This window comes from Suncus etruscus, chromosome 5 (assembly GCF_024139225.1).
Source record: "Suncus etruscus isolate mSunEtr1 chromosome 5, mSunEtr1.pri.cur, whole genome shotgun sequence".
NCBI classification, from domain to species: Eukaryota; Metazoa; Chordata; class Mammalia; order Eulipotyphla; family Soricidae; genus Suncus; species Suncus etruscus.
Genome location: NC_064852.1, coordinates 122972464 through 122998822, shown reverse-complemented (window position 1 = coordinate 122998822; position 26359 = coordinate 122972464). Strand labels below are relative to the sequence as shown.

At 40.9% G+C, this 26359-nt stretch overlaps 1 protein-coding gene and 1 pseudogene across 1 annotated transcript in view; one reads left to right on the top strand and one right to left on the bottom strand.

The window, feature by feature from the left end:
- The window catches only part of CCDC150 (coiled-coil domain containing 150), a 91241-nt gene that overhangs the window by 57145 nt on the left and 7737 nt on the right, over positions 1 to 26359 (top strand). Inside the window, exons 21-25 of the mRNA XM_049773174.1 lie at positions 751 to 877; positions 7069 to 7263; positions 7679 to 7747; positions 7867 to 8028; positions 9214 to 9300. Coding sequence (XP_049629131.1) covers positions 751 to 877; positions 7069 to 7263; positions 7679 to 7747; positions 7867 to 8028; positions 9214 to 9300 — 640 coding nt within the window. The remainder of the gene's footprint in view (positions 1 to 750; positions 878 to 7068; positions 7264 to 7678; positions 7748 to 7866; positions 8029 to 9213; positions 9301 to 26359) is intronic.
- LOC126009953 (uncharacterized) lies at positions 6654 to 6765 on the bottom strand (annotated as a pseudogene).

Sequence of the window (26359 nt, the reverse complement as noted above, 5' to 3'; positions counted from 1 at the left end):
AAAAACATGATATAGAATAGGACCAATAAAGCTTTATTGATGTACAGAGAGACAATTAGGAATGAGATAACTCCATCCAAGATATTAAGCCATTGTTTTCAGTTTGGGTTAGAGATAATATAGGTTAGACCCATCAAGTTTATGTCAAGCAATCTTCAATTGTCAGCTCATCTTAAGCTGCATCTAGAGAAACTGGAATTAGTATTAACATTCCTGGTTGGAGAGATAGAACATGAAATCACTTGCTTTGTATGTGGCCATCCCTAGTTCAATCCCCAGGTCACATGAAGCCCTGGGCATAGATCCAAGAGCAACCCTCAAGTACCACTAAGTATGGCCCAATTCCAACCCCTTCCCCCCAAAAAATTGACATTCCATGAAAATGATCCAAGAAAAATGTAATGTGTGCATAGATCTTATTCCTTTCAGCTAAGGAACATGTTGATAAAGAACAGGTCCAAGCTAATGCCAATGAAAGCATTTCTCATTTTATATCCTAAAAATATGACTCACTCAAGATTAGTGCCAGTTAAAACCAGAGATAAGTTGACTTTCTTTTGGTTGACTCTCAATTCTAAATTTTTTGGTTTGTTTTTCACTGTAGATAAATAAGCTTCAGACAAACATGGTTCAGCTGCTGACTGGTTGTCTTGTTTGCAAATTATTTATTTGGGACGGGTGTACATTCTGGTTCATATCTTTCTTACCTTCTCCTAATATAAATCATGTTTTGATAAATCTTCACAATAGAGAACGGATCATTGAGGAATCCAAACTGGAAGCAGAACTACATGCTCAGCGTGTTGAAGCTCTAAGAAAGCAGTTTCAGACTGAGAGAGAGGCTACAAAGAAAGCATCACATCGGGAAGTGGCTGAGGTACAGTGTCAATAGACAAAATCGTGTATAGGTGAATATGCCTTTAAGAATAAGCCAAGGAATGTCAGAATGACTACAGTGGGTCTTTGACTCTTCTAATCCTACTTTGACAAGCCAAATGCATGTGAATAGGTAAATCCACACAAAAGAAGCCAGTTTCTGACCTCCATTTCTCTGTCTGCCCAGTGAAAAATGTTATATTAAGTGCCTTCCCACCTGAGAATGATAAGTGAGTGGGCTAGAGGAAGGAGGAGACTGACAACTGATTAACAACAAATCTCCCGTCTGCTCAGGTCACTGAGCTCAGCATCCATCATGGGCTTCTTCCAAGATAAGGCATCTGAGAGTCACATGGAAAAGCAATAGATAATATGATCTGTGCTGCATATGTATTAAGTGACATTTGTTCAATGCAATCTGCACTTGTACATGAGGCACTTAGAGGAAGTTTTGAGAGTCAATTTTGAAGGAATTGCAGGTAATAGAAAATTTGTTCTAGAAATTGGGTCTGGAAGGGGGAAGCATAATGAGATTCTACCATTACTGTTTCTATATGATTTTTGACAGAATTAACAGGTTGAGAGAATGAAAAAAGGATGGATTTGCCTTTCATCAATAGAGATGTTGAGAAATGTCTGAGACTTGTTAGTTTTAGGATAGTGCCAGCTGATAGAGGGTCGTCCTGGACTACTAGAATGTTGAATGTGACCAATAGGTCAAAGTAGGGTGCTTTAGACTTCTAGGAAAGGGTGTGTTATGTTATATGCTCTACTTTATTATTTATTTATTTTAATTTACATGGAGATAGGGAGATTTTTCTTTACCCAATTTTGTTCAGGAGTGCTAGGTATTCACTTGGAATCAGCTGCATGCAAGCCAAGTGCCTTTAGTTCCGTTCTATCTCTCTGTCCCTTTTAAGAGGGCTTAATTTGACAGCAATATAAAGAAGCTATTGTAGCATTACACCCCTTAAGATGGGCTTGGATGTTGGTGGATGGATAGAGGGACCTTTTCTCTGCCATTCCAGGCCATGTGGCTCTGCAACCCCCTTCAGCCGGTGGGTATCTGGGTCCAGGAGAGCAGCGGGTATAGAACTCACTCACAGGCAGGCTTCCAGAGAGATAACATCTTTATTTGCCCTGGCCATCACTTGTGGCCTATATCATAAACCTATTTAAGCATATGCCATTCTTAGCTTGCCCTGCCTCTTAACTCCTTTCAGCCATCTTTTCTCCTCTGACCTTCATCCAGGTAAATCCCCCTTTTGGCCCCTTTGGCCAAACCTTTTATAATCTCCCCAAGACCCCTCCCAGGAATGGGAGGGTCTGGCAGGTAAGATCAAGTTACACAGGAAGAATGGGGGGATGGGACCACAGTTATAAATGAAAAATCAGAGACATCAAGACTCAAGAAATCTAAAACTTTAAAATATTTGTTTTCAACCAATAGCACTGATTTGCATGCCTAGTACATTAGAAAACCACTGCTTTAGTGAATAATTAAAAAAATATTTGGATTGGGGCCGGAGAGACAGCATGGAGGTAAAGCGTTTGCCTTTTATGCAGGAGGTCATTGGTTCGAATCCCGGCGTCCCATATGGTCCCCCGTGCCTGCCAGGAGCAATTTCTGAGCCTGGAGCCAGGAATAACCCCTGAGCACTGCCGGGTGTGACCCAAAAACCAAAAAAAAAAAAAAAAATTTGGATTAAAAAAAATCATTGACGGGGCCAGAGTGATAGCATGAAGGTAAGGCATTTGCCTTGCATACAGAAGGACAGTGGTTCGAATCCTGGTCTCCCATATGGTCCCCCGAACCTGCTAGGAGCGATTTCTGAGCGTAGAGCCAGGAGTAACACTGAGCACCACCAGATGTGACCCCAAAACCAAAAAAAAAAAATTATTGACATTAACAATGTCACCCTGTGCAAAGAATAAATAAAGTGCAATAATTCCAAGGGTGAATTGATAAGGGTAGTTGGTCTGTGTTTTGTCAAATAGGTAAAATCAGCAATTGCAATTTACACAGAGCATTCACAGAACCAAAGTTCCCTTTTAATCAGAGATAGTTATTCCAAACGTGTTGTTTAAATATAAATTATAAAGTTCTAAGATTGGCTGGTAGTGTGGCCTTTCTCGGCTGTAGCCCCTTTGCCCGGCAGGTCTGTAGGTTGCAGGGTAACAGTGGAGAAATGATACACAGGCAATCAGATGAAGTTTTAGGAGATAGTTAGCTTTATTTCACAGCCCTAGCCACCATGTGCATATTCCTCAAATGGCCTCTATGCTAAGCCTTTTCTTGCAGCCTCTTATCACTGCCCTCCAAGCACCCTTTCTGCTTCTCCACTCCCTCTACCCCACCCCCAGCCTCTCTATTCTCCTCTAACCCACACAATAGCCCTTCCCAGGTGTGGGTGGGTCTGACCACTCAGGTGACAGTAGTATATGGAATTGGGGGAGGGAAAACATTTTCCGGTTCATTGTCTTTAAAAAAAAAAAGGGAAAAAATAAGAATGTTTCCTGTTCTCTGCCAAGGCAGAAACTGTAATATAACTCAAAGCAACAAAGTATAAAGTGTACAATTAAAATATCAGCCTTTTCCAAAAACATTAGAACCTTTCTGCAAATATACTTGAGGTCTGAAATTCTTAATACCATTTTACCAAGCACTTTTTATAAGTCTAGAGCACCCTAATTCCCTACCACAAAGTTCTCTAAACAAAATTACAAAAACATTTCTGCAGAAAATACAGTTTGAAAATGGGCTGCTACATTAAGATACACAATGAAACATCTTAGCAATTGGGAAATATTCATTAGGGAAAAACTCTATAAAACACATTTTAACCAGCAAGACAATGACCGATGCAGGAGTTTTTAAAAATCAGCTTTTCCTAGCCGGCACTAGCCTAGGAAGGATCGTGATTCGATCCCCTGGTGTCCCATATGGTCCCCCAAGCCAGGAGCGATTTCTGAGTGCATAGCCAGGAGTAACCCCTGAACGATACCGGATGTGGCCCAAAAAACAAACAAACAAACAAACAAAAATCAGCTTTTCCAATGGTCTTGGTTGGGCTTCTGTTCTTCATCTGCTTAAATCTTCTCATCATCATGTCGCCTGCGAGCTGGGGGAGACTTCCAATGATTCACGGGCTGGTGCCATGGTTTTGGCTCTGGAACCCTGGTCCTACAGATGCTCCCAGGCTGCCACTTGCCTGCCCAAGCACTCCCCCGCCACTGCCATGCATCTGGGAGATTAGCACGGTTGAGGTTGTTTTGGCCAGAATCCGAGTTGAGGGCTGCCGTTCATCTTCCTGATGTCAGTCCACCATCAATTAAGCCTTTTTATCCGGCTTTTTTCCCCAATCCTATAAGTTTCTGCAAATTGGGAGGCCAAACTCCTCAGAAAAAGCACTTTATGTAGGATAAAGGTCGCGGTCCTAGGCCTCTGGGGAGGTACTCAAAGCTTTCAGCTCTCTCTCTGCTTTACTGCCCGCTCTGCCACCTGTAGGGGTCTCTGCAATGTTCAGATCAAGCACCATGTGGTCCAGCCTTTTGGGTTCCTCATTCTCACTCCAGCTGAAGAAGAAAACAAGATTAATTGTAGGTTCAGGACACTCACCATCGCTGAGGTGGTCTTGGGTCCAGGGTTCAAGTCCCTGTATGGGCCACCAGTTGTTGTTTAAATATAAATGATAAGGTCCTAAGGTTGGCGAGTGGTGAGGCCTTTCTCTGCTCAGCTCAGTGCCTGTAGCCTCTTTGCCCCGCAGTTGTATAGGTTGCAGGGTAACAGCGGAAAACAGCGGAGAAATGATACACAGGCAGTCAGATGAAGTTTCAGGAGATACTCAGCTTTATGTCACAGCTCTAGCTGCCATGTGCATATTCACCACATGGTCTCTGTGCTAAGCCTTTTCTTGCAGCCTCTTATCACTGCACTCCAAGCATCCTTTCTGCTTCTCCTCTCTCTCTCTATCCCTCACTCAACCTCTCTAGTATCCTCCATCTCACACAAAAGCCCCTCCCAAGTGTGGGTGGGTCTGACCATCCAAGTGATTAATATTATCATATGGAATTGGGGGAGGGGTAACACAAACGTACATTACATTTACACTGAGATCTTTTTCAAAGGATTAGCAAAGTTGGTGAACTGTGAGACTAGAACAATGAGTGGTGAGCCCAGTGGTGTAGGTGAGGACTGCTGGAGTTCCAGTTCCTCCTTTTATTGATAGGATGTTAGTTACTGTCTGTGCAAATCACTGCTGAGTCGTGGCCTTACTCATAAATGAACATTATTCTTCCAGCTTTGAAGATTACAGATATCAGTATTCCCATTTCCATGTAAGATGAGTGAAAATGTTAAAGTGTAACAAGTCTTAGATAAGTGAAGTAACAGAATATCTAACAAGTTAGAAGAGCACTAATGAAAGACTGTTATAAAGAAGGATCTGAGGGAATGTGCCCATATCAAGAGCTGATCACTATCATAATACGATCTTTCCATCTTCTCTTCTCTTGGTTTCCTTTTCAGAAACTTCACGTATGCCCATAAGAGCACAGTATGGGGAGTAGGACAATATCTCAGTATTTTTATTTATTTTTTGGTTTTTCGGGCCATACCCGTTTGATGCTCAGGGGTTACTCCTGGCTAAGCGCTCAGAAATTGCCCCTGGCTTGGGGGGACCATATGAGACACCAGGGGATCGAACCGGGGTCGCGATCTTTCCTTAGCTAGCGCTTGCAAGGCAGACACCTTACCTCTAGCGCCACCTCACTGGCCCCATATCTCAATATTTTAAATTGGGTGGATAACATGCAGCTTGTGGGCTGTGCCAGATCCATAAGCACATAATCCATGAGCACAGATCTTGATACATAAGACAGACATGTACACGGCTCAGATTCAGTGACTCATTGCTGTACAAAATTCAACACTTTTTCTACTCTATCTATGGAGCTGTTATATGAATCCTGCACACACTTTTCCTGTGATGACTCTGACTATGAGACAAAAGAAAGTTGATTATGGGGGTTGGAATAGTAGTAAAGCAGGTAGGGAGTTTACCTTGCATGTAGCTGATCAAGGTTTGATCCCCAGCATCCCAATGGTCCCCTGAAAACCACCAGGAATAACACCTGAGTGCAGAGCCAGGACACTGCCGGGTGTGGCCCAAAAAAACAAAACAAAACAAAACAAAATAATGTTTCCAACTCATTTGACTAGTAAGTGATGCAGCTGAGATTGGACTTAGATATGTAGATAGACGCATGCTCTTAATATATCATATGCTGAACATATTATTTACAGTCCTATTCTTGATTTAAGAAAGATTGTTTCTTTAAAGCCACTTAATCTGTTGCTCTCCAAGGCTTTTTAATCAGACACCCAAAGCTCCTTGTCTTTCGTTTTAAAAGGTCCAGGGCCCATAGCTCTAGCAAAGGGCCTATCTGCATGTGGACAACCCCAATTTGATCCATAGCACCATGTGGTACCTTGAGTGTCTTGAGTGCTGCTGGGTGAGCTGGGTGTTTCCCAGTGTCATATGGCCAGTGGATTCCTGCACTGAACCCACTGGCCCACTTGGTCAAGAATCACCAGGCTAGGTGATTCTAGGACAGACCTAACCTAGGACAGACCGTGGTTCAATCCCCCATCCCATATGGTCCCCCAAGCCATAGCCAGGAGTAACTTTCTGAGCACATAGCCAGGTGTAACCCCTGAGCGTCACCGGTTGTGGCCCCCCCCAAAAGTTTAAACTTTTTTTTTTTTTACTACAAAGAACTGTCTCCAAGGTTCTAATGAAGGACATATACAAGTCACAAGCCTCAGAACTACCAAGGAGTCTGTTTGCTGTTTGCAGTCATTCCATAAAAAAGTTTAAACATTTAAAAAGAGAAATATCCCAGGAGTATAAACTATAGAGACAGAATTAACATAAACTTTTGTTCCTACATAGATGGTACAAATGTTCTTTTCAGGGGCCAGAGTGACAGCATAGCTGTAGGGCGTCTGCCTTGCACGCAGCCAACATCTGATGGATCCCCTTTCAATTCCCAGCGTCCCATATGGTCCCCCTAAGCCTGCCAGGAGCGATTTTTGAGCTCAGAGCCAGGAGTAACCCCAGAGCGCCGCTGGGTGTGACCCAAAAAAACAAAACAAAAAAAAACTTCTTCTTTTCCATTTCTGTTCTGAAGATAAAGAAAGCCCTCGATGAAGCCAATATGAGGTCTGTAGAGGTGTCCCGGACCAACCGAGAACTGCGACAGAAACTCACAGAGCAGGAAAAGATCCTGACTAGCAACAAGGAGAAAATCAAGACTCAGAAGGCCCAGATTAAGCTCCACCTATCCTCAAAGGCGAATAATGTACAGAACATAGAGAGGATGAAGGTTGTCTGAGAACACCTGAAGTTCTGCCCTTACTTCCTGAGGGTCTCTAACAGCCCCAGCAGGGCAGGGGAGGTTCCACAACAGAGCATGGGAAGATGGCTGGGCATCACAGTCATGAATGAGAAGTAGGCACAGTGCCTTGGGTGGTGTGTGTGAGAATGAAGTGGGGACATTTTTTCCCAGCACAGATTTTTTTTTTCAGTGAAGTCTTTGGTTTCTCTATAGCTTCCAGGGGCCTCTTCCGGCTCTCTCGGATTCCTGAGTCCGGTCCTCGTCAGGATCAGGAAAGCCCAATAGGATGGATAACTGTGGGGCTCAGATGGAATTTTTTGTTATTCTGTCATCCTATAGGCAAAAAGACTGAGCCAGTTTTTCCCACTGATTTTCTTTTGTTATTTCCGTCATTTACTTTCAGCAAATAGAAGCAGAATTGAGGCAAATGGAACTAATTAAGGATCAGTATCAGAAAAAGAACTATGAGCAGGTAGATATTTCCATATTTCCACCCTTATTAATTTCTACATTGAATCTCAAATTTAGTCAGATTTACCAACTGTCTGTCTGTCTGTCTGTCTCTCTCTCTCTCTCTCTGTCTCTTGCCAGTCATTGAGTATCCAGAAATTTGTCTGTGAAATGACAAATCTGCAGAAAGAGATGCAACTGCTGGCCAGGAGTCAATCTGATACCTCAGCCCGGAATAAACACCAAGAGCTGATGCTAGAGACAGAGCGAAAAATAAGGCAAGAACTAGAGAATCGGTGCCAGGTACAAGGTTTCTGCTTAAGATTCATTCATCTTTCTCAGCAGCAGCAGATGTCAGAACCTGTAACTCATAACACCTGAATTTTCTAGAGGAAAAAATATTTCAGATGTAGAAAGTTGCTCATATTAATCCATATGATCAAACTTTTCAAAGCCTTTTGCTTTGAATATAGTGCATTGTCCTTCAACTAAATCAAAATGATACTAATTTTTAAAATACAGCCAAGTTACATTTTCTTTTTTTTGTTTGTTTGTTTGTTTTTGGGCCATACCTGGCGGTGCTCAGGGGTTACTCCTGGCTGTCTGCTCAGAAATAGCTCCTGGCAGGCACGGGGGACCTTCTGGGACACCGGGATTCGAACCAACCACCCTTGGTCCTGGATTGGCTGCTTGCAAGGCAAATGCTGCTGTGCTATCTCTCCGGGCCCCAAATTACATTTTCATAGTCTTTAAAGAAACTATGCTCATTAGTTCTGCCTGTTTCTTTTAGAGGAGTCATGTGTCACCTAATATTATTTGACATATGCTTTATATTATCCCTGATAATGTATTTCAAGAATTCTTCAAGGTCTTACCTTTCAACAGATAATCCAAATCTGATAGAAGATGTTTAGCACTGTTTGGTTGGTTTTAGTTTTGGGTCATACCTGGCAGTGCCTTAGTAATGGTTACTCCTGGCTCTGTGCTCAGAAATCTCTCTTGGCAGGCTCAGGGGAGCATAATGGATGCCTGGAATCCATTGGTTGGCTGCATGCAAGGCAAATACCGGCTGCTGTGCTATATCACTTCAGCCAAGTTAATCAGGAAAATTCATGTCAGAATTATGAGTCATTATGAATATTTTAAGTTAATGAAAGTATTAGAAAATTTAGGTTTTGGGTTTGGGGCCATCTCTGGTGGTTCTGAGGGTTTAATCCTGGCTCTACATTCTGGAATTATTCCTGGCTGTGCTCAAGTGACAGTATTAGATACCGGGAATTAAACCCACGTCTGTCATGTGCATGACAAGCTTTCTACCTGCTGCACTCTCTGCAGCCCCATGAAAATATTAAATTTTTATTTTGTGTTTTCATAGCTCCTGAAGTTAGAAATATGCTTTAATTAGATATATATTTATTCTAACATTGAAATCTTTTGTTCTGTCTGCTACATTGGAAGTTTAGAAAAGTCTTCTTGTTATTTTCTCAGGAATTAGAAGAAACCATCAGACACTTGAGAAAATGTAAAGAGGTAACAGAAAATAAACTGAAAGAAGCCAGTGCGGAATCAGAGCAAGTAAGTCAGATCCATAGGTCTAAAGACTCAGGCAAGTTTACTTAGACACAACACCCTTGAAACACAAGAAGTGGTTACAAGAATAGTATAAACAAGAACCAATAACTTATTCATAATTTTTTTGTTATAAAAAATATTCTGTTTTGAAGTGGCAACATAGGAAGTTCCTGAAAGCTCCTTTCCTCACAATTACATACTGAGCAACCTCTCTTCTCAGTCAATGAAGAAAGTGCCTCCCAGTAGGAGAGTCTGAGACAGTCTCCCTGTAAACCCCAGCACAGTGCAGGAACAGTAGAGTGAGGAGAGGGTCCTGGACTTTAATGACGGGGGTTCATTTGCCAGTACTACAATGTCAGCTTCATGGCAGATGTGTAATTTCACACATGCCATTGCCCTCTTTGCCAACCTCAGTACTCAGTTAGTTGCCATATTCCTCAGAAAGAAGCTGTTCTGGTCGTGTATTCTGGTTTTCACAGCTGCTGATCAGGAAGGAGCATGTGGTCTTGGGTAACATGGAACTACAACTGTCAGACAATTCTTGCCAAGCTGCTATTCCCAAAGCATGCACAGACAGAAACATGACCCAATCTTTTGGTGACTCTCAGACACTTGCCAGTCCGGGCACATTTTGGAGCCTACACATTGGTACTCAGGGAACACAGACCAGTAAACCCCTCTGTGACCGATCTCAAGGGGTTACTAGACCTCACACACTTGTCTGGAGAGCAGTTTTGCAGCAGTGGCCAGGAAACACTTCCTGTACACTAATACTGCTGGATATTAAGGCTTATGCTTTAGCAAGGCACTGTGTATTTTTAAGTATTTTAAAAGCTGCATCCAGTCTGTCTAAATCTAGGTGTTGATTAGGATGCTTCCTTCTCGGACGTGGACAAGTCTTCACATATGCTAAACTACAGGGAACTGCTTAAAAAGGGTTTGGACAAGACAGAAAACAAGTGCTAGGGCAGGGCTGAATAAGGTTGACTCATTGAGAGCTAAAAGTGTTTTTTTTTAATCTGTGACTAGAAACCAATACTATGTAACAAAAAAAAATTAATATGGTGACAGAACAAGATCAGGGAAAAAAACCTTAATGTAATATATATAAGCAGTTGACCTGATAAGGAGTTAAAAGTCATAGTTAAAAAGATACAGGGCAGAGGTTCATGTGCAGAGGCCCAGGAATTAACCCTCTGAACACTACTTAGAAGCCCCCATACCAACCAAAGATCTCAAATGAATGCAATGAGACCATATAAAGTTTGGTGATAGAAAAACTTGAAAGGTACCTGCTGTTTGGATATGTGAAATACCTCTCCATGTGCCTGTTGAATACTGAAATATTGATGTGCATCTGAACTCTTCTTAATGTCTCTCTTAAATGAAACAACCTCAGGTGACTTCAGTGAGAGTAGGGGAATGATGCTGTATTGATTGGGCAGTCCATGAGACCACTGATGAATATACAGGTGAACCTAGAACTTAAAAATAAAGGTGACCAAAAATATTATATACTGGGGCCGGAGAGAGAGCACAGCGGTAGCACGCTTGCCTTGCAAGCGCTGACCCAGGACCAATGGTGGTTCGAATCCTGGCATCCCATATGGTCGTGTCCCACCCCCCCACCCCCCCCACCCCCCGTGCCTGCCTGCCTGGAGTGATTTCTGAGCAGAGAGCCAGGAGTAATCCCTGAGCATCGCCAGGTGTGGCCCAAAAACCAAAAATAAAAAATATATATATAATATACTAAGTAGAAGTTATATAATAACTGGATTGAAGGGATTGATCAGGGCAGCTAAAAATAAAAGTGAAACTGGCTTATAGGATGTAATGGACAACATCTGATCAGAATAACTGCCTCAGAGAAGAAAGAGAAGTGGGGGACAGAAAGTTTCCTTAAACATGGAAAAGAAACTTCCAGGAAACCCAGCAAGTTTCAAATAAGACAAACCCCAGTGAGACCCATAGCAAGATCTATTAAGATGTCAAAATGGAAATGTTGGATGGGAAGTGCCATGAACACCAAGGAAGGACCATCCTTACAAATAATAGTTGGGAATGACACTCTAGCTAAGAATTGGAGTTGAAAGGAAGTAAAGTATTATGTATGGTACCACTTGGGTAATAGGATTGCATGCCATGATGCCTAAAAGGAAAAGAATGGGAAAAAGGGGAAGAGAGAGAAAGAGAGAGAGAGAGAGAGAGAGAGAGAGAGAGAGAGAGAGAGAGAGAGAGAGAGAAGAAGAAGAAGAAAAATATATGCCATAGGGGCAGCTAGTTATGGAGAATAGGGAGAGTAGTGTGGTATGATGGGAGAGTAAGTGGGGAGATTTGTGATAGGAAATGAAAGGTTTTGGATGTTGGAACATAGTATGATCAAAACTAAACTAGCAACTTCTTATCTCACTGTGACTTAATAAAAAATGAAATGTCAAGACAAACAAAAGAAAATATGTATTAGCTATACAGGGAAAACTAATATGAAAGCTGCCACCTCTTTTTAATAGTTTACTGTAAAATCAATGCAGATTAAAACTATTAAAGGATACTTTACAACTATGAATGGTTGTTACCCAAAATTTAAAAAGTGAGAGGATGTAGAGTGAAGAGAGCCTCTGTCTACTGTAAGTGAGAGCAAGCTTAAGTTGGAAATCTCTCAAAACAAACAAAATCCAAAATTCCTATGATCCACTTATCCCACTTCTGGATGAGAATACTAACTTCTATTTGTATATATGTATATATAGACATATATTTTTATTGAAGCATCAGCTGCAGATAACTCAAGTGGCACTGATAAAGATGTGGTATGCCACATACTACTCAGCTTTAAGAAAGAAGAAAATTCCATTTTTCTCAGCTCATGTGACTGAACCCACAAAGTATATGCTTAGTGAGAAAGTTAGATGGAGAATGACAAACATTATATGATTTAATTCATGTAGTATAAAAACTAAGGTGAAAAACTTTGATATTAAACTATTGGAAGAGGGGGAATGAGTTGGTAAAATAGATAAAGGAACGATTGTGAACATACTTAGTATATACAGATGTTGCATAATGAGTTAATGTGACAACTTAGAAGAAACTACTTAATTGCAAGCATTAAGACTAGCAAAAAATTTTAAAAAGACAATATCAGAGATGGAAAAGCATCTAGTGATGTGGATTAACTTACACAGGAGCTCTGAGATAACTCAGTGGTATTAGCACCAGCTTTGCTGAAGCTGGGAGCTTACTCTCTGTACCACCCCACATGCAGCAGACATGATCTCAGCAGTACAACCACCAAATCTGTGTGACAAGTCCAAATGATCTCAACAGTATTCGTGAAAGGGAAATGGCTGAAGACCAAAAACAGAACCATTTTCCTCTCAGCAGCAAAACCAAGACAAGCATGAAGTCTGGTATTGAAAGACAAGACTGGATCAGACTACAGTATTGAATTTCCTCCTAGCTCTGGGTAGATTAAACTGTTAGAAATTATGGGATGAGTCTGAATGCTTCTGTAAGAGAGTTTAACATTCATGGGAAACTCTGGAGGAAAATCTTCATAAGGATGTAAGGATGAAAGCTCCCAGTCTGGAAAGAGATGGCCAGAAGGACTTAAATCCAAAGGAGAAGCCAACTGGATGCCAGATTTCCAGGCCCTCAAGGACAGAATAACAGGCTTGCTGTGGTCAGTGTTTCAGATTCTGAATCAAATGCTTTATGACAGGATATAATGAGTACCCTAAGGCCTGCTGCCTATCAAGAAGCAAACATTGCTTGTTTTGAAGTCAGAGATTAACCAGTTCTTCCTGAAGAGCTTCACTGGTGAAATGGAGAAATGCTGATGAAGTACCATAACTTTCAAGATTTTACTGTTTCTCAATATTCCCAGACATCCTCCTATACCATTAATCTTAATTCCTATTACCAAAATATCATTTCTCCCTCTAAATACCACTTTGATCCAGCCTTGGGTTATAATGTATTGTCTATTAGGAATGATAGTGTATAATTGAATTTAGCATTTAGGAAATTAATAGTGTGTCTGAAGAATCACATTTGTGACAGTATCAGGAGACTTGCATAGATTTGTGGTGTTGTCATCAAAGAGTGTATGAAGACGCTTGAGAGGGTTGTCCATAATTTCAGAGGATTTGAAAATCAAAGTTCACAGCAAAGATTACAGAGGTGGTTGAGAAAATAAGCAACCTTGATTGAGTGACTGAGAGTGAAAGTGAGGAGCCACTAGAGGAAGAAATTCCAATGGAAGTGACTGAAACTTACTTGGACCCACAATGCTGAGAAGTTGGTATTAACTGCAATATTCATTATGCACTTTCTGCATACAGGAAAAATCTGTGATTTAAAAAAAAAAAAAAAAGAAGGGCCGGAGAGACAGCAGTAAGGCATTTGCCTTACACAAGGCTGACCCAGGATGGACCCAAGTTCTATTCCCGGCATTTTATATAGTCCCCCAAGGCTGCCAGGAGCGATTTCTGAGTGCAGAGCCAGGAGTGTGACCCCTGAGCGCCACTAGGTGTGGCCCCAAAACCAAAAAGAAATAAAGAAAAAGAAAAGGAGGGAGGGGAGGGAGGGAGGGAGGGAGGAAGAAGGAAGGAAGGAAGGAAGGAACAAAAGTGAGAGAAAGAAAGAAAGAGAGAGAGAGAAAGAAAGAAAGAAAGAAAGAAAGACAGAAAGAAAGAAAGAAAGAAAGAAAGAAAGAAAGAAAGAAAGAAAGTAAGAAAGAAAGAAAGAGAAAGAGAAAGAAAGAAAGAAAGAAAGAGAAAGAAAAGAAAAGGAAAAGAAAAAGAAAAAGAAAGACAAAACAAGAAAAAGAAAACCAAAATCACCTGGACATATTTCTGGAGAAAAAAATTGATTCCTCGCACTGGTCTTTACTACATTTATCATAGGTGCTGACAGCTCCAGTTCTACTGAAGTGACTGCCATGAGGACCTTCCAGTAAAATAAGATATGGTCGAGTAAAAATTTTTTATCTTAATCCTGTAGGCTAAGACTAATATTGTGTGTGTTTGTGTGTGTTTATGTATATGCACACACCTGAGAGTGGGAGAGTAGGCATTGAGTCAGGCATTGAAGCTAGTCATTTTCAAGGTTCATATTCTGGAACTGCAAGGGTCATTTTTCAGGCCACTTGTGTTTTTCTGAGATAGAAAAATGTTTACAGAATATTAAAGTATTTTGGGCTATATAATGTTTGAGTTATACAATGTTTTTGTGTTTTAGGTCACTAATAAAAGAACTTGAGAGGCTAGAGAAGTACAGTGGGTAGGGCACTTGTCTTTCATGCAGCTGACCCCAGTTTAATCTCTGGCACCACATGTGATTCCCTCAGCATCACCAGTTGTGATCCATAAGCACAGAGCCAGGAGTAAGCCTTGAGCACAGCTCGATATTAATCCCCAAAATCAAGCCAAACAAATGAGACAGATAATTCAACAGGCTGAGTTCATGCTTTGTCAACACAAAACAACACATTAGCTCCCCATTCCTCCTTCTCCTCAGCCCATGGTTAATTAAAAATTAAATAACAAAAAAATTGCAGGACATCTGGCATTGCTCAGATTCCTGAGCACCTAGCAGAGAGCCCTGATCACCAACTGGGTGTGCCCCAAATTTAAAACAGTTAAAGACAAAAATGTTAATCATGCAGAATGACCCCATTGACCTGTCTAGCTCAGTGGACAGAAAAATGTCCCTCCCCACCCACACAGACAAACATTTTAATATAAGGTGAAAATTACAATAAGCCAAAACTGATATATTATTAAAGAACATTTTGTTTCATTTTAGAGACAATCCCAGAGGTGCTCAGGGCTTACTCCTGACTCATCACTCAGAAATTACTCCTGCAGGGGCCAGAGAGATAGCATGGAGGTAGGGCGTTTGCCTTGCATGCAGAAGGATAGTGGTTCAAATCCCGGCATCCCGAACTAGAAGTAAACCCTGAGTGCTGCCGAGTGTGACCCAAAAACCAAACCTAGGAAGGAAGGAAGGAAGGAAGGAAGGAAGGAAGGAAGGAAGGAAGGAAGGAAGGAAGGAAGGAGGGAGGGAGGGAGGGAAGGAGGAGAAGGAAGGAAGGAGGAAGGAAGGAAGGGAAGGAAGGAAGGAAGGAAAGGAAGGAAAGGAAGGATGGAAGGAAAGGAAAGGAAGGAAGGAAGAGAAAGAAGAAAGGAAGAGAAGAAGAAAGAAAGAAAGAAAGAAAGAAAGAAAGAAAGAAAGAAAGAAAAGGAAGGAAGGAAGGAAAGAGAAAGAAAGAAAGAGAGGGAGGGCCCGGAGAGATAGCACAGCGGTGTTTGCCTTGCAAGCAGCCGATCCAGGACCAAAGGTGGTTGGTTCAAATCCCGGTGTCCCATGTGGTCCCCCGTGCCTGCCAGGAGCTATTTCTGAGCAGACAGCCAGGAGTAACCCCTGAGCACCGCAGGGTGTGGCCCAAAAACCAAAAAAAAAAAAAAAGAAAGAGAAAGAAAGAGAGAAAGAAAGAAAAAGGAAGGAAGGAGAGAAACAAAGAGAGAGAGAGAAAGAAAGAAGAAGAAAGAAAGAAAGAAAGAAAGAGAGAGAGAGAGAGAAAGAAAGAAAGAAAGAAAGAAAGAAAGAAAAGAAAGAAAGAGAAGAAAGAAAGAAAGAAGAAGGAAAAGAAAAGAAAAAAATAGAAAGAAGAAATATTGATTATTGCTGCAGGCCTGGGATGCCAGGGATCAAACCCAGATTGGCCACATGCAAGGCAAAAACCCTACTGTGCTATCATTCTGGCCCCTGAAGGTTTTTTGGTTTGGTTTGGTTTGGTTTTTGGGCCACACTCGGGTTACTCCTGGCTATGTGCTTAGAAATTGCTCCAGGCTGGGGGACCATATGGGACTCCTGGGAATTAAACCGCAGTCTGTCCTAGGTCAGCTGCGTGCAAGGCAAATGCCCTACTGCTGTGCCGCTGCTTCGGCCCCTGAAGAATATTTTTAAATATAGAAAGCAGATCCTTGGAAGCCCAGTGACCACAGAGGTCAGTTTCTCCAGGCCGGAGACCAACGCCAGCTGCTTTCCTGTCCGACGGTGCTCAGGGAAGTGTGGCTGTTCCTAGGGACCAGGAATATGCATTGCAGGGATGGATCGGGCCTGCTAGGAACTCTTAGAGATGGATGGATCTGAATGTCATTTAAATTCTAGGAACTTCCTGATCAAGAAGAACACAGGGAACTGTGCTCTCCAGTTCTGACTGCAGGTAGGAGGGGATCAGCCCACAATGAGAAGAACTTTTGCCTTGCCTTTAACCTGGCCTTGGCTACAGCAGAGTCTTTTGAGGCCCACACCTGGAACTGCTTCCTTATCCCAGTGTCAATCTAAGAAGAACACAGGGGGAAAAAAAAAGTAAAATTCTTATTTTACTTATATATTCGTATATAATACGAACCTCATAGCAATACACAGAAACTCAGTTAAAGGGTTACAGTGAAGAAATAACGAAGGACAACTGCATGCATGGAGTATGAGGATGGCAGGTCTGATGAGCCAAAAAATGCCAACCACCTGGTTGACCTCTCGGAAAGGGAGTTTAGAGTGGAGATATGGAGGATGTTCATGGAACTCAAAGGGAGCATAGATCAATCTGAACAGACCACAAATATGGAAATCAGAAAACTCCAAACTGAAATAATGGTACTGAAAAATGCCGTAGAGTTAATGAAAAACTCTATGGAAAGCCTCTCCAGTAGTAACAGCAGCTGAAGACAGAATTAGTCAGCTGGAAGATGAGAGGCATAATAACTCCATACAACAGAAGAGATTGGAAAAGAATATCAAAGCAAATGAACATACAATGGGAAAAATACTCAAAGATTTTGAACAGATGAAAATAGAAATGTTTGGGGCCGGGCAGTGGCGCTGGAGGTAAGGTGCCTGCCTTGCCTGCGCTAGCCTAGGACGGACCGCGGTTCGATCCCCCGGCGTCCCATATGGTCCCCAAAGAAGCCAGGAGCAACTTCTGAGTGCATAGCCAGGAGTAACCCCTGAGCGTCACAGGGTGTGGCCCAAAAACCAAAAAAAAAAAAAAAAAGAGAAAATAGAAATGTTTGATAAATTCAACAAAAACAACATAAGAATCATTGGAGTCCCAGAAACACAGGAAGAGAATCCCCAGGAAGAATCAACAATCAAGAACATCATTACAGAGAAATTCCCAGAAATAATGACTGCATGCAACCAAATTCTGCATGGCTAAAGAGCTAAAAGAGATCTAAAGAAAAACACCCCAAGACACATCCTAGTCACTGACAAATCCCATAGATAGGGATAGAATACTGAAAGCAGCAAGATCCAAAAGGGAAATTATATTCAAAGGAGCATCCTTAAGATTTACAACAGACATGTCACAAGAAACTTTCAAGGCCAGAAGACAGTGGTGGGATATTGTGACAAGATTGAATGAAATGGATGCTTCACCTAGAATACTGTACCCAGCCCAACTCACATTCAAGTTTTTAAGGAAGGATACATAGCTTCATGCATAAACAACAGCTCAGAAACTTTACAGATACAAAGCCAGCCTTAAAGGAGAAACTGAAAGGTCTACTTTAAGACAAGATAGACCAACAGGCACACCAATCTTATAAATAAATATGGCATTAACTCATATGACAATTATCTCTCTTAATGTCAATGGTCTAAATGGACCAATTAAGAGACACAAAGTGGCGAAATGGATCAACAAGATGAACCTAACCTTCTGCTTCCTACAAGAAACACACCTGAATAGTCAGAACAAACAGATTCAAAATCACAGGCTGGAGGAAAATCATCCAAGCAAACAACACCCTTGAAAAAGCTGGGGTGGGGCCCGGAGAGATAGCACAGCAGTGTTTGCCTTGCAAGCAGCCGATCCAGGACCAAAGGTGGTTGGTTCGAATCCCAGTGTCCCATATGGTTCCCCGTGCCTGCCAGGAGCTATTTCTGAGCAGACAGCCAGGAATAACCCCTGAGCACCACTGGATGTGGCCCAAAAACCAAAAGAGAGAGAGAGAGAGAGAGAGAGAGAGAGAGAGAGAGAGAGAGAGAGAGAGAGAGAAGATACATGGAAATTGAAATCCATACCCTGCTCTTGGATTGATAGGATTAACATAATTAAAATGGCAATACTTCCCAAAGCATTGTACAGATTTAATGCAATCCCTCTAAGAATACCCATGACATTTTTCAAAGAACTGTATCAAACACTTCTGAAATTCATTTGGAATAATAAACACCCATGAATAGCTAAAGCAATACTTGGGAAAAGGAATATAGAAGGCATTACTTTCCCCAACTTTAAACTGTATTACAAAGCAATAGTTATAAAAAAAAAAAAAGCATGGTATTGAAATAAAGACAGACCCTCAGATCAGTGGAATAGCTTGAGTACTCAGAGAATGTTCCCCAGATATACCGTCACCTAATTTTTGATAAAGGAGCAAGAAATCCTAAATGGAACAGGGAAGGCCTCTTCAATAAGTGGTATTGGCACAACTGGTTAGCCACTTGTAAAAAAGCGAAATCCTCCAGCTAACACCAAAGGTAAAATCCAAATGGATTAAAGACCTAGATATCAGACCTGAAACCATAAAGTATATAGAACAGCATGTAGGTGAAACGCTTCATGACATTGAGACTAAAGCATCTTTAAGGATGAAACAGCACTCTCCAAACAAGTGAAAGCAGAAGTAAACAGATGGGATTATATTAAGTTGAGAAGCTTATATTTCAAAGGAAATAGTGCCCATAAGACAAGAGCCAGCCAATACCCATCAGATAAGGGGCTAATCTCTAAAATATACAAGGCACTGACAGAACTTTACAAGAAAAAATCATCTAACCCCATCAAAAAATTGGGGAAAAGAAGTGAACGGACACTTTGACAAAAAGAAATACAAATGGCTAAAAGTCACATGAAAAAATGCTCCACATCACTAATCATCAGAGAGATGCAAATCAAAACAACTATGAGGTACCATCTCACACCACAGAGATTGGTGCACATCACAAAGAATGATATCAAGCAGTGCTGGTGGGGATGTGGAGAGAAAGGAACTCTTAGTCACTGCTGGTGGGAATGCCGTCTAGTCTAACCTTTATGAAAAGCAATATGGAGATTCCTCCAAAAACTGGAAATTGAGCTCTCATATGATCCAGCTATACCACTCCTAGGGATATACCCTACAAACACAAAAATACAATACAAAAATCCCTTCCTCACACCTATATTCATTGCAGCACTGTTTACAATAGCCAGACTCTTGAAACAGCCTAGATGCCCATCAATAAATGAATGGATAAAGAAACTGTGGTACATATATACAATGGAATCTTATGCAGCCATCAGAAGAGATGAAGTCATGAAGTTTTCCTATTCATGGATGTATATGGAATCTATTATGCTGAGTGAAATAAGTCAGAGGGAAATAGATAAACACAGAATGATCTCACTCATCTATGGATTTTGAGAAAAATAAAAGACATTTGTGTAATGATTCTCAGAGACAAAATAGAGGAGGACTGTAGTAAGGTCCAGCTCACGACATGAAGCTCACCACAGAGAGTGATGGTTGCAGTCACAGAAATAATTACACTGAGAACCATCATAACAGAATGTGACTGAATGTGGGAAGTAGAAAGCCTGTCTAGAGTACAGGTCAGTGTGTGGTGGGGAGAAGGGACACTTGGGACATTGGTGATGAGAATGTTGCACTGGTGAAGGGTGAATTAAAACCACTGATAAAAATAATAATACATTCTAGGAACAGGAAATTTATTAGCCATAATTTCTTTCACCAATAATTCTTATTTCTCTTTCCTTTTAGCACTTTGTAATTTAAATGCTTGTCTTAAAAGCTGTTCTACATATATTTGCTATTTTCTTTCAAAATAAATAAATATAGAAAGCATATAATGTTTATAAAGTCTCCACTACCATACAATAATAATGTATAAAACGAAGACAAACTTATTTGGTCTACTACCCCCTTTCAAAAGTTATATCACTCAGAAGCACCCCATGGAAATCTACACTTTTTTTTTTTTTACATTTTTTTTAATATAAATTTTTATTTTGATCATAGTGGCTTACATATTGTTGACAATAATATTTTAGGTACATATTTACATAAAATCAGGGGGATTCCCATCGCCAAATTGTCCTCCCTACACCCCCGTTTCTGTCCTACCTCCCTTTTCCTTTTCCCTCACCCCAGGGCAGGTAGAATATGTGGTCTCCTCTGTATCTAACCCACTACTTAGTAGACTTGCACCTGTTTGGTCTTGATGCCTCCCTTATTTCCCCCTCTAACTGGAGTCAGGACTAGCTAGTTCAAGTTGCATGGTTTTGTTTGAAGGAGAGAAAAGTAATAAACTGGGATAAGAGTTTAATACCCCAAAATTGGGCGGAGTCCCTCTAAAGGCTCTCATCATCAATTTGGGAGATGGAGAAAAAGAAGGTGAAACACTCCACTAGTACCAAAAGAAGTGTCAAATATCCAGTGAGGGCTCCAGCTATATCGATAAGCACCACGCAGAGCCAACAAAACAAACAAACAAATAGGAAAAAAAAACAAAAACAAAAACAGACAAACAAAAATCACGCCATGGTCTTGAATTGAGAAACATGGCATAGCACATAACGAAAGAGAAGAGAGGAAGAGAAAAAAAAAAGAAAAAAAAAAGTATAATTGGGGACTACACTTTCAATAATTACACCCAGAGAATTCGACCAAAATAGATTGGTAAATCAAAAATAGTAATAACAATAATAAATGAAGGTAATATATATATTTATATAAAAAGTAACCAAGGTTTTGCGCTTTTTGTATTTTTGTTTTTTCCCTTCTGCCCTGGCACAGTAAATATTGGGGTCATTCGAAAAAGAATTCACTTGGCCTAAGAGATATGGGGTTTCTCCTTCCTTGGAGCATACTGTCATGGGATCAACTCTAGACTTTGCTCAGGATCCTTTACTTTCTCGTTGGTTTTTTTTTTTTTTTTTTTTTTTTTTTTTTGGTGTGTGGAGGACTTCTGCTCTGTGTTTAGAGGTCTCAGTATCTGCACAGATCCTGGGGTGGGACTTATGATGAAGTCAGTCTTTGTGGTTCTAGAGGTTCTGTTACCTCAGTGTCATTTTAGTCCATCTTCTGTGGTTGGTGATCTTGGTCTTTGCACTGAACCTAGGGTGGCGCCTAGGATAGCGTCTTACTTTGTGCTTCCAAAAAGCCCCATTCCGTTACTATTGTCTCTGCCGCACCTTTGGGACTGGAGATCATGATTATTGTGCAGGTCATAGTTCAAACCCTAAACTAGGGCTTTTTTATTGGGCCCGAGATGTATACAGTCTGGTCGTGGATCTAGCAGCCAGTCATCTGTAAATCCCAATCTTGGTTTTTGGACCTACCAAAGGGTGGCGAGACTTCTGTTATTGTCTTGTCGTTAGTTGATAAGGTAGGCTAATCTGCTCTAAGGTCAAGCTGTTCGCATTTTCCTCGTTGTCAGGATATCATGTTAGAGCTGGGCCTTGTTGTTGGTCTCATCGTATTAAGGCCGTCCCAGATGGAGTTTGTTTCCTGGAGTTGTTGTGAAGAGCTGTGCCGTTTCTATGTCGGGGATCAAGGGTTCAAGGCTGGATGAATGGTATCTAATCACCTGAGGTCTAATTTGATTCCACATGACATATTTTCAAGGCAGAAGATATCCCTATATTTTAAACAACTATGAGTTCCTATCTCTAGTAGATAAGAGCTCTTTTTTTTTTATATGTAATATTTCCCCTTTACTTAGTGTGCCTTTGCAGAGGGAAGTGGTGTTACATTATAATGTCTGTGTATTCGTGGGTGGACTGATGGGGTAACAGACACAGGTCACGTGTCAAAAAACGAAGAGAGAAAAAAGAAGAAAAAAAAAAGGGGGGGGGAATTAAAAATGTATGTGCTCACAAATATATATGTAGGATGAACATTCAAAAAAGATAAATAAATAAATTAAAAAAAAAAGAAATAAAGTGAGTTAGCAAAATTTTTAAGGGGCCAAAGTGGTGCAAAAGATTACCTTACATTTGGGGGAGGGCAGGTTAAGAGGTGGTGTATTACAGGTCTTATGCCTACGTTGGAAGTACAGTTTTCCCCATTGTCTTTTGAGTTTTTCTTGTGGTGTGTGGGTTCCCAGGCATCTTCCTAACCCACCCCCTGCCCTTCTTCAGATTGGTAAAAATTTGTGGCAGGGAGGAAGAGTTCTTGCATTGGGGAAACTTTTGGATCTAGGCCCGGTTTCAAGGAGTAGTCCGCGTTAGGGGGAGATGGCAGGGAGGGCCTCGCAGTGTGAGTCCACAGGGGGGTTGGCTGTCTTTTCTTTCAGGAGACGAGGTGTGGGTTTATCTGGGTGTCCTCTCGCCTGGGAGCTGGGTACTGGTTCGTTGGGTAGGGGGTCGATCTTGATGCCTAATAGAATAAGGACTGGGGGTGAAGAGTTTTAATATGGTGGGAGATCTGGATGGGATTGAGGGGTGAAGGGATAGTTGGATTTCCGGAGGGGGGAAAGGGGAAGGTATATGGGAAGGGTTTGAAGGGAGAGAAAAGAGAAAATAACTTCGAGAGAAAAGGGGGAGAGAAAGGGAAAAAAGTAATGCGCAGAATAGAAAAAAAAAAGTAGTGAGAAGAGAGGAGAAAATGGCAAGGGAATGCTGGTTTGATTGAATGTGTTCGAAGAATAGAGCCTGTAGTTTAAGTCTGTACGTCTCAGGTACTGCTTCAGTGGTCTGACTGGTCTCGTGCTTCAATTCCTAAATGAAGGTATTACCTAGAGATAAAGTGTATGTTAAAGAGTTTTCTTGTGGCCATCTCGTAGTGCAAGCAAGGTATGGTATCCCGTGTGGTATCACGAGTTGCCACCTTAGTTTGTTTGCCCTTTGTATCCAAGGGCACCTGTGGACAGAAAAGCTGAGAGGTTATTTAAAGTATAGTAAGATAAAGGCATTAAAAGGTAATGTTATGGTATGTTGCCATTGCAGTCCGTGATTTCCCTTGGTGTTCTATACTTGTGTTCCTGTATGCGTACTCTAAGGGGTTATTGTGGACCTTTGTTGTAGAAGTCTGATTACATACCTGTTCTCTCTATGCTGCCGTTTCTGTTGTTGCTGTTTTCTTTGTGGTATAATGTGTAGTCAAGAGTTTGCTTTGTTCCTTTTTCATGTATTTTGGACACTGTTCCCATATCTATGTTGACTATTACGGTGTTCAGAGTTTCTACCCTGTTGAACCCTGTTATTTGATTGTTAGGTATTAGTTGTGTATAAAATATGTGTTCTAGGTTTTTCAGAATAGTGCTACCATTCTGTGTTTATCTTTTGTCTTCTGACTTACTTCGTTTAACATAACATGATCTAGGTCCATCCACGTTGCTGCAAAGTCTGTGATTGTATCATTTCTGACTGCCATGTAATATTCCATTGTGTATATGTACCACATCTTAATGATCCATTCATCTGTTGTTGGACATCGAGGTTGGTTCCAAGATTTGGCTATTATACTGAGTGCTGCAATAAATAGTGGGGTGCATACATATTTTGGAATGAATGTCCTTCCATCTTGGGGATATATGCCTAGAAGAGCAATTGCTGGGTCAAATGGCAGCTCAATTCTGAGTTCTTCGAGCACTCTCCAGACTTTTCTCCATAGATGTTGGACTAGGGGGCATTCCCACCAGCAGTGGATGAGAGTTCCTTTCATACCGCATCCTCGCCAACAAAGGTTGTTTCCATTATTTTTGATGTGAGCCAACCTCACTGGTGTAAGGTGGTATCTCATTGTTGTCTTGATTTGGATCTCCCTGATGATGAGTGAAGGTGAGCATGTTTTCATGTGTTTGTTGGCCATCCTTCTGTCTTCCTCAGAGAAGTGTCTATTCATTTCATCTCCCCATTTTTTTATGGCTTTATTTGGCTTTGAGGGGCTCAGCTTTCTGAGTGCTTTGTATGTTCTAGATATCAGCCCTTTATCTGATATTTCAAGTGAAAAGATTTTTTCCCATTCTGTTAGCTGTCTTCTTGCATTAAGTAGGGTTTCTTTTGCCATGCAGAAGCTTTTTAGTTTAATATAGTCCCAGTTCTTTATATTTGATGCTAACGTTCTTGCCATTGGTGCTCCGTTCTCAAAGACCTTTTTGATATATAGGTCTTCGAGTGTTCTGCCTATTTTATTCTCGATAAACTTTATAGATTCAGGTCTGATTTCAAGGTCTTTGATCCATTTTGAGTTTACTTTTGTATAAGGAGTGAGATATGGGTCAATTTTCACTTTTGTACATGTGGTTTTCCAGTTGTACCAACACCATTTGTTGAATAGGCTTTCTTTGTACCATTTCAGGTTCTTGCCTCTTTTATCAAATATTAGTTGGCTGTATATCTGGGGGTTTATGTCTGGGAATTCTGTTCTGATCCACTGGTCTGAGGTCCTGTCTCTGTTCCAGTACCATGCTGTTTTAATTACTATGGCTTTATAGTATAGTTTCACGTTAGGTAAGGAGATGCCTCCCAGCTTCTTGTTTTTCAGTATGTGTTTGGCTATCCTGGGTCTTTTGTGGTTCCAGATGAATTTTGTGATTGATTGTTCTATTTCTTTAAAGAATTGTGTCTGGATTTGGATAGGGATTGCATTAAATCTATATAGAAGTTTGGGTAAGATAGTCATTTTGACTATGTTAATTCTACCTATCCATGAGGCTGGGATGTTCTTCCATTTCTTTAGATCGTCGTCAATTTCTTTCTGAAGAGTTTTGAAGTTTCCCTGGTATAGGTCTTTCACTTCTCTTGTAAGGTTGATTCCTAGATACTTGATATTTTTTGATACTATCTTAAATGGGATTGTATTTTTAATCTCTCTCTCCTCAACTTCATTGTTTGTATATAGAAATGCTACTGTCTTTTGTGTATTGACTTTGTATCCAGCCACTTTGCTGTATTGGTTGATTGTTTCTAGGAGTTTTACTGTAGACTCTTTAGGGTTTTTGATGTATATCATCATATCGTCAGCAAATAGAGCTAGCTTGTGTTCCTCTTTCCCTACTTGAATTCCTTTGATTCCCTTCTCTTGTCGGATTGCTATTGCTAGGACTTCTAAGGTTATATTGAATAAGAGTGGAGAGAGTGGACAGCCTTGCCTAGTTCCTGACCTTAGTGGGAATGCTTCTAGTTTCTCACCATTAAGTATAATGTTGGCTGTAGGCTTTTCATAAATAGCCGTAACTATCTTGAGGAAGGTTCCTTCTAACCCTATTTTGCTGAGTGTCTTTAACATGAAAGGATGTTGGATTTTGTCAAACGCCTTCTCGGCATCGATTGATATGATCATGTGGTTTTTGTCTTTCATGTTGTTGATGTGATGTATCATGTTGATTGATTTGCGTATGTTGAACCAACCTTGCATTCCTGGTATGAATCCCACTTGGTCGTGATGTATGATCTTTTTGATGAAGTGTTGGATTCGGTTTGCTAAGATTTTGTTGAGTATCTTTGCATCTATGTTCATTAGTGAGATTGGTCTGTAGTTTTCTTTTTTGGTGGTGTCTTTGCCTTCTTTGGGAATGAGTGTGATATTAGCCTCATAAAAGGAGTTGGGGAGGATTCCTGTTTTTTCTATGGTTTGGAAAAGCCTATGGAGCAGTGGTAATAGGTCTTCTTGAAATGCTTGATAGAATTCACCTGTAAATCCATCTGGGCCTGGGCTTTTGTTCTTAGGGAGTTTTTTAATTACCTCTTCAATTTCCTCTGAAGTGATTGGTCTGTTTAGACTTTCTAGATCTTCCTTGTCCAGTCTTGGAAGAGGGTGCTTGTCCAAGAATCTGTCGATTTCTACTGGGTTCTCTAGCCTAGTTGAGTATAGTTGTTCATAATATGATCTCATGATATGTTGTATTTCTTGGGGTTCTGTTGTAATCTCTCCCCTTTCATTTGTGATCCTATTGATTTGGGTGTTTTCCCTCTTTTTTTTGGTGAGTCTTGCCAATGGTTTGTCTATTTTGTTTATTTTTTCGAAAAACCAACTCCTGG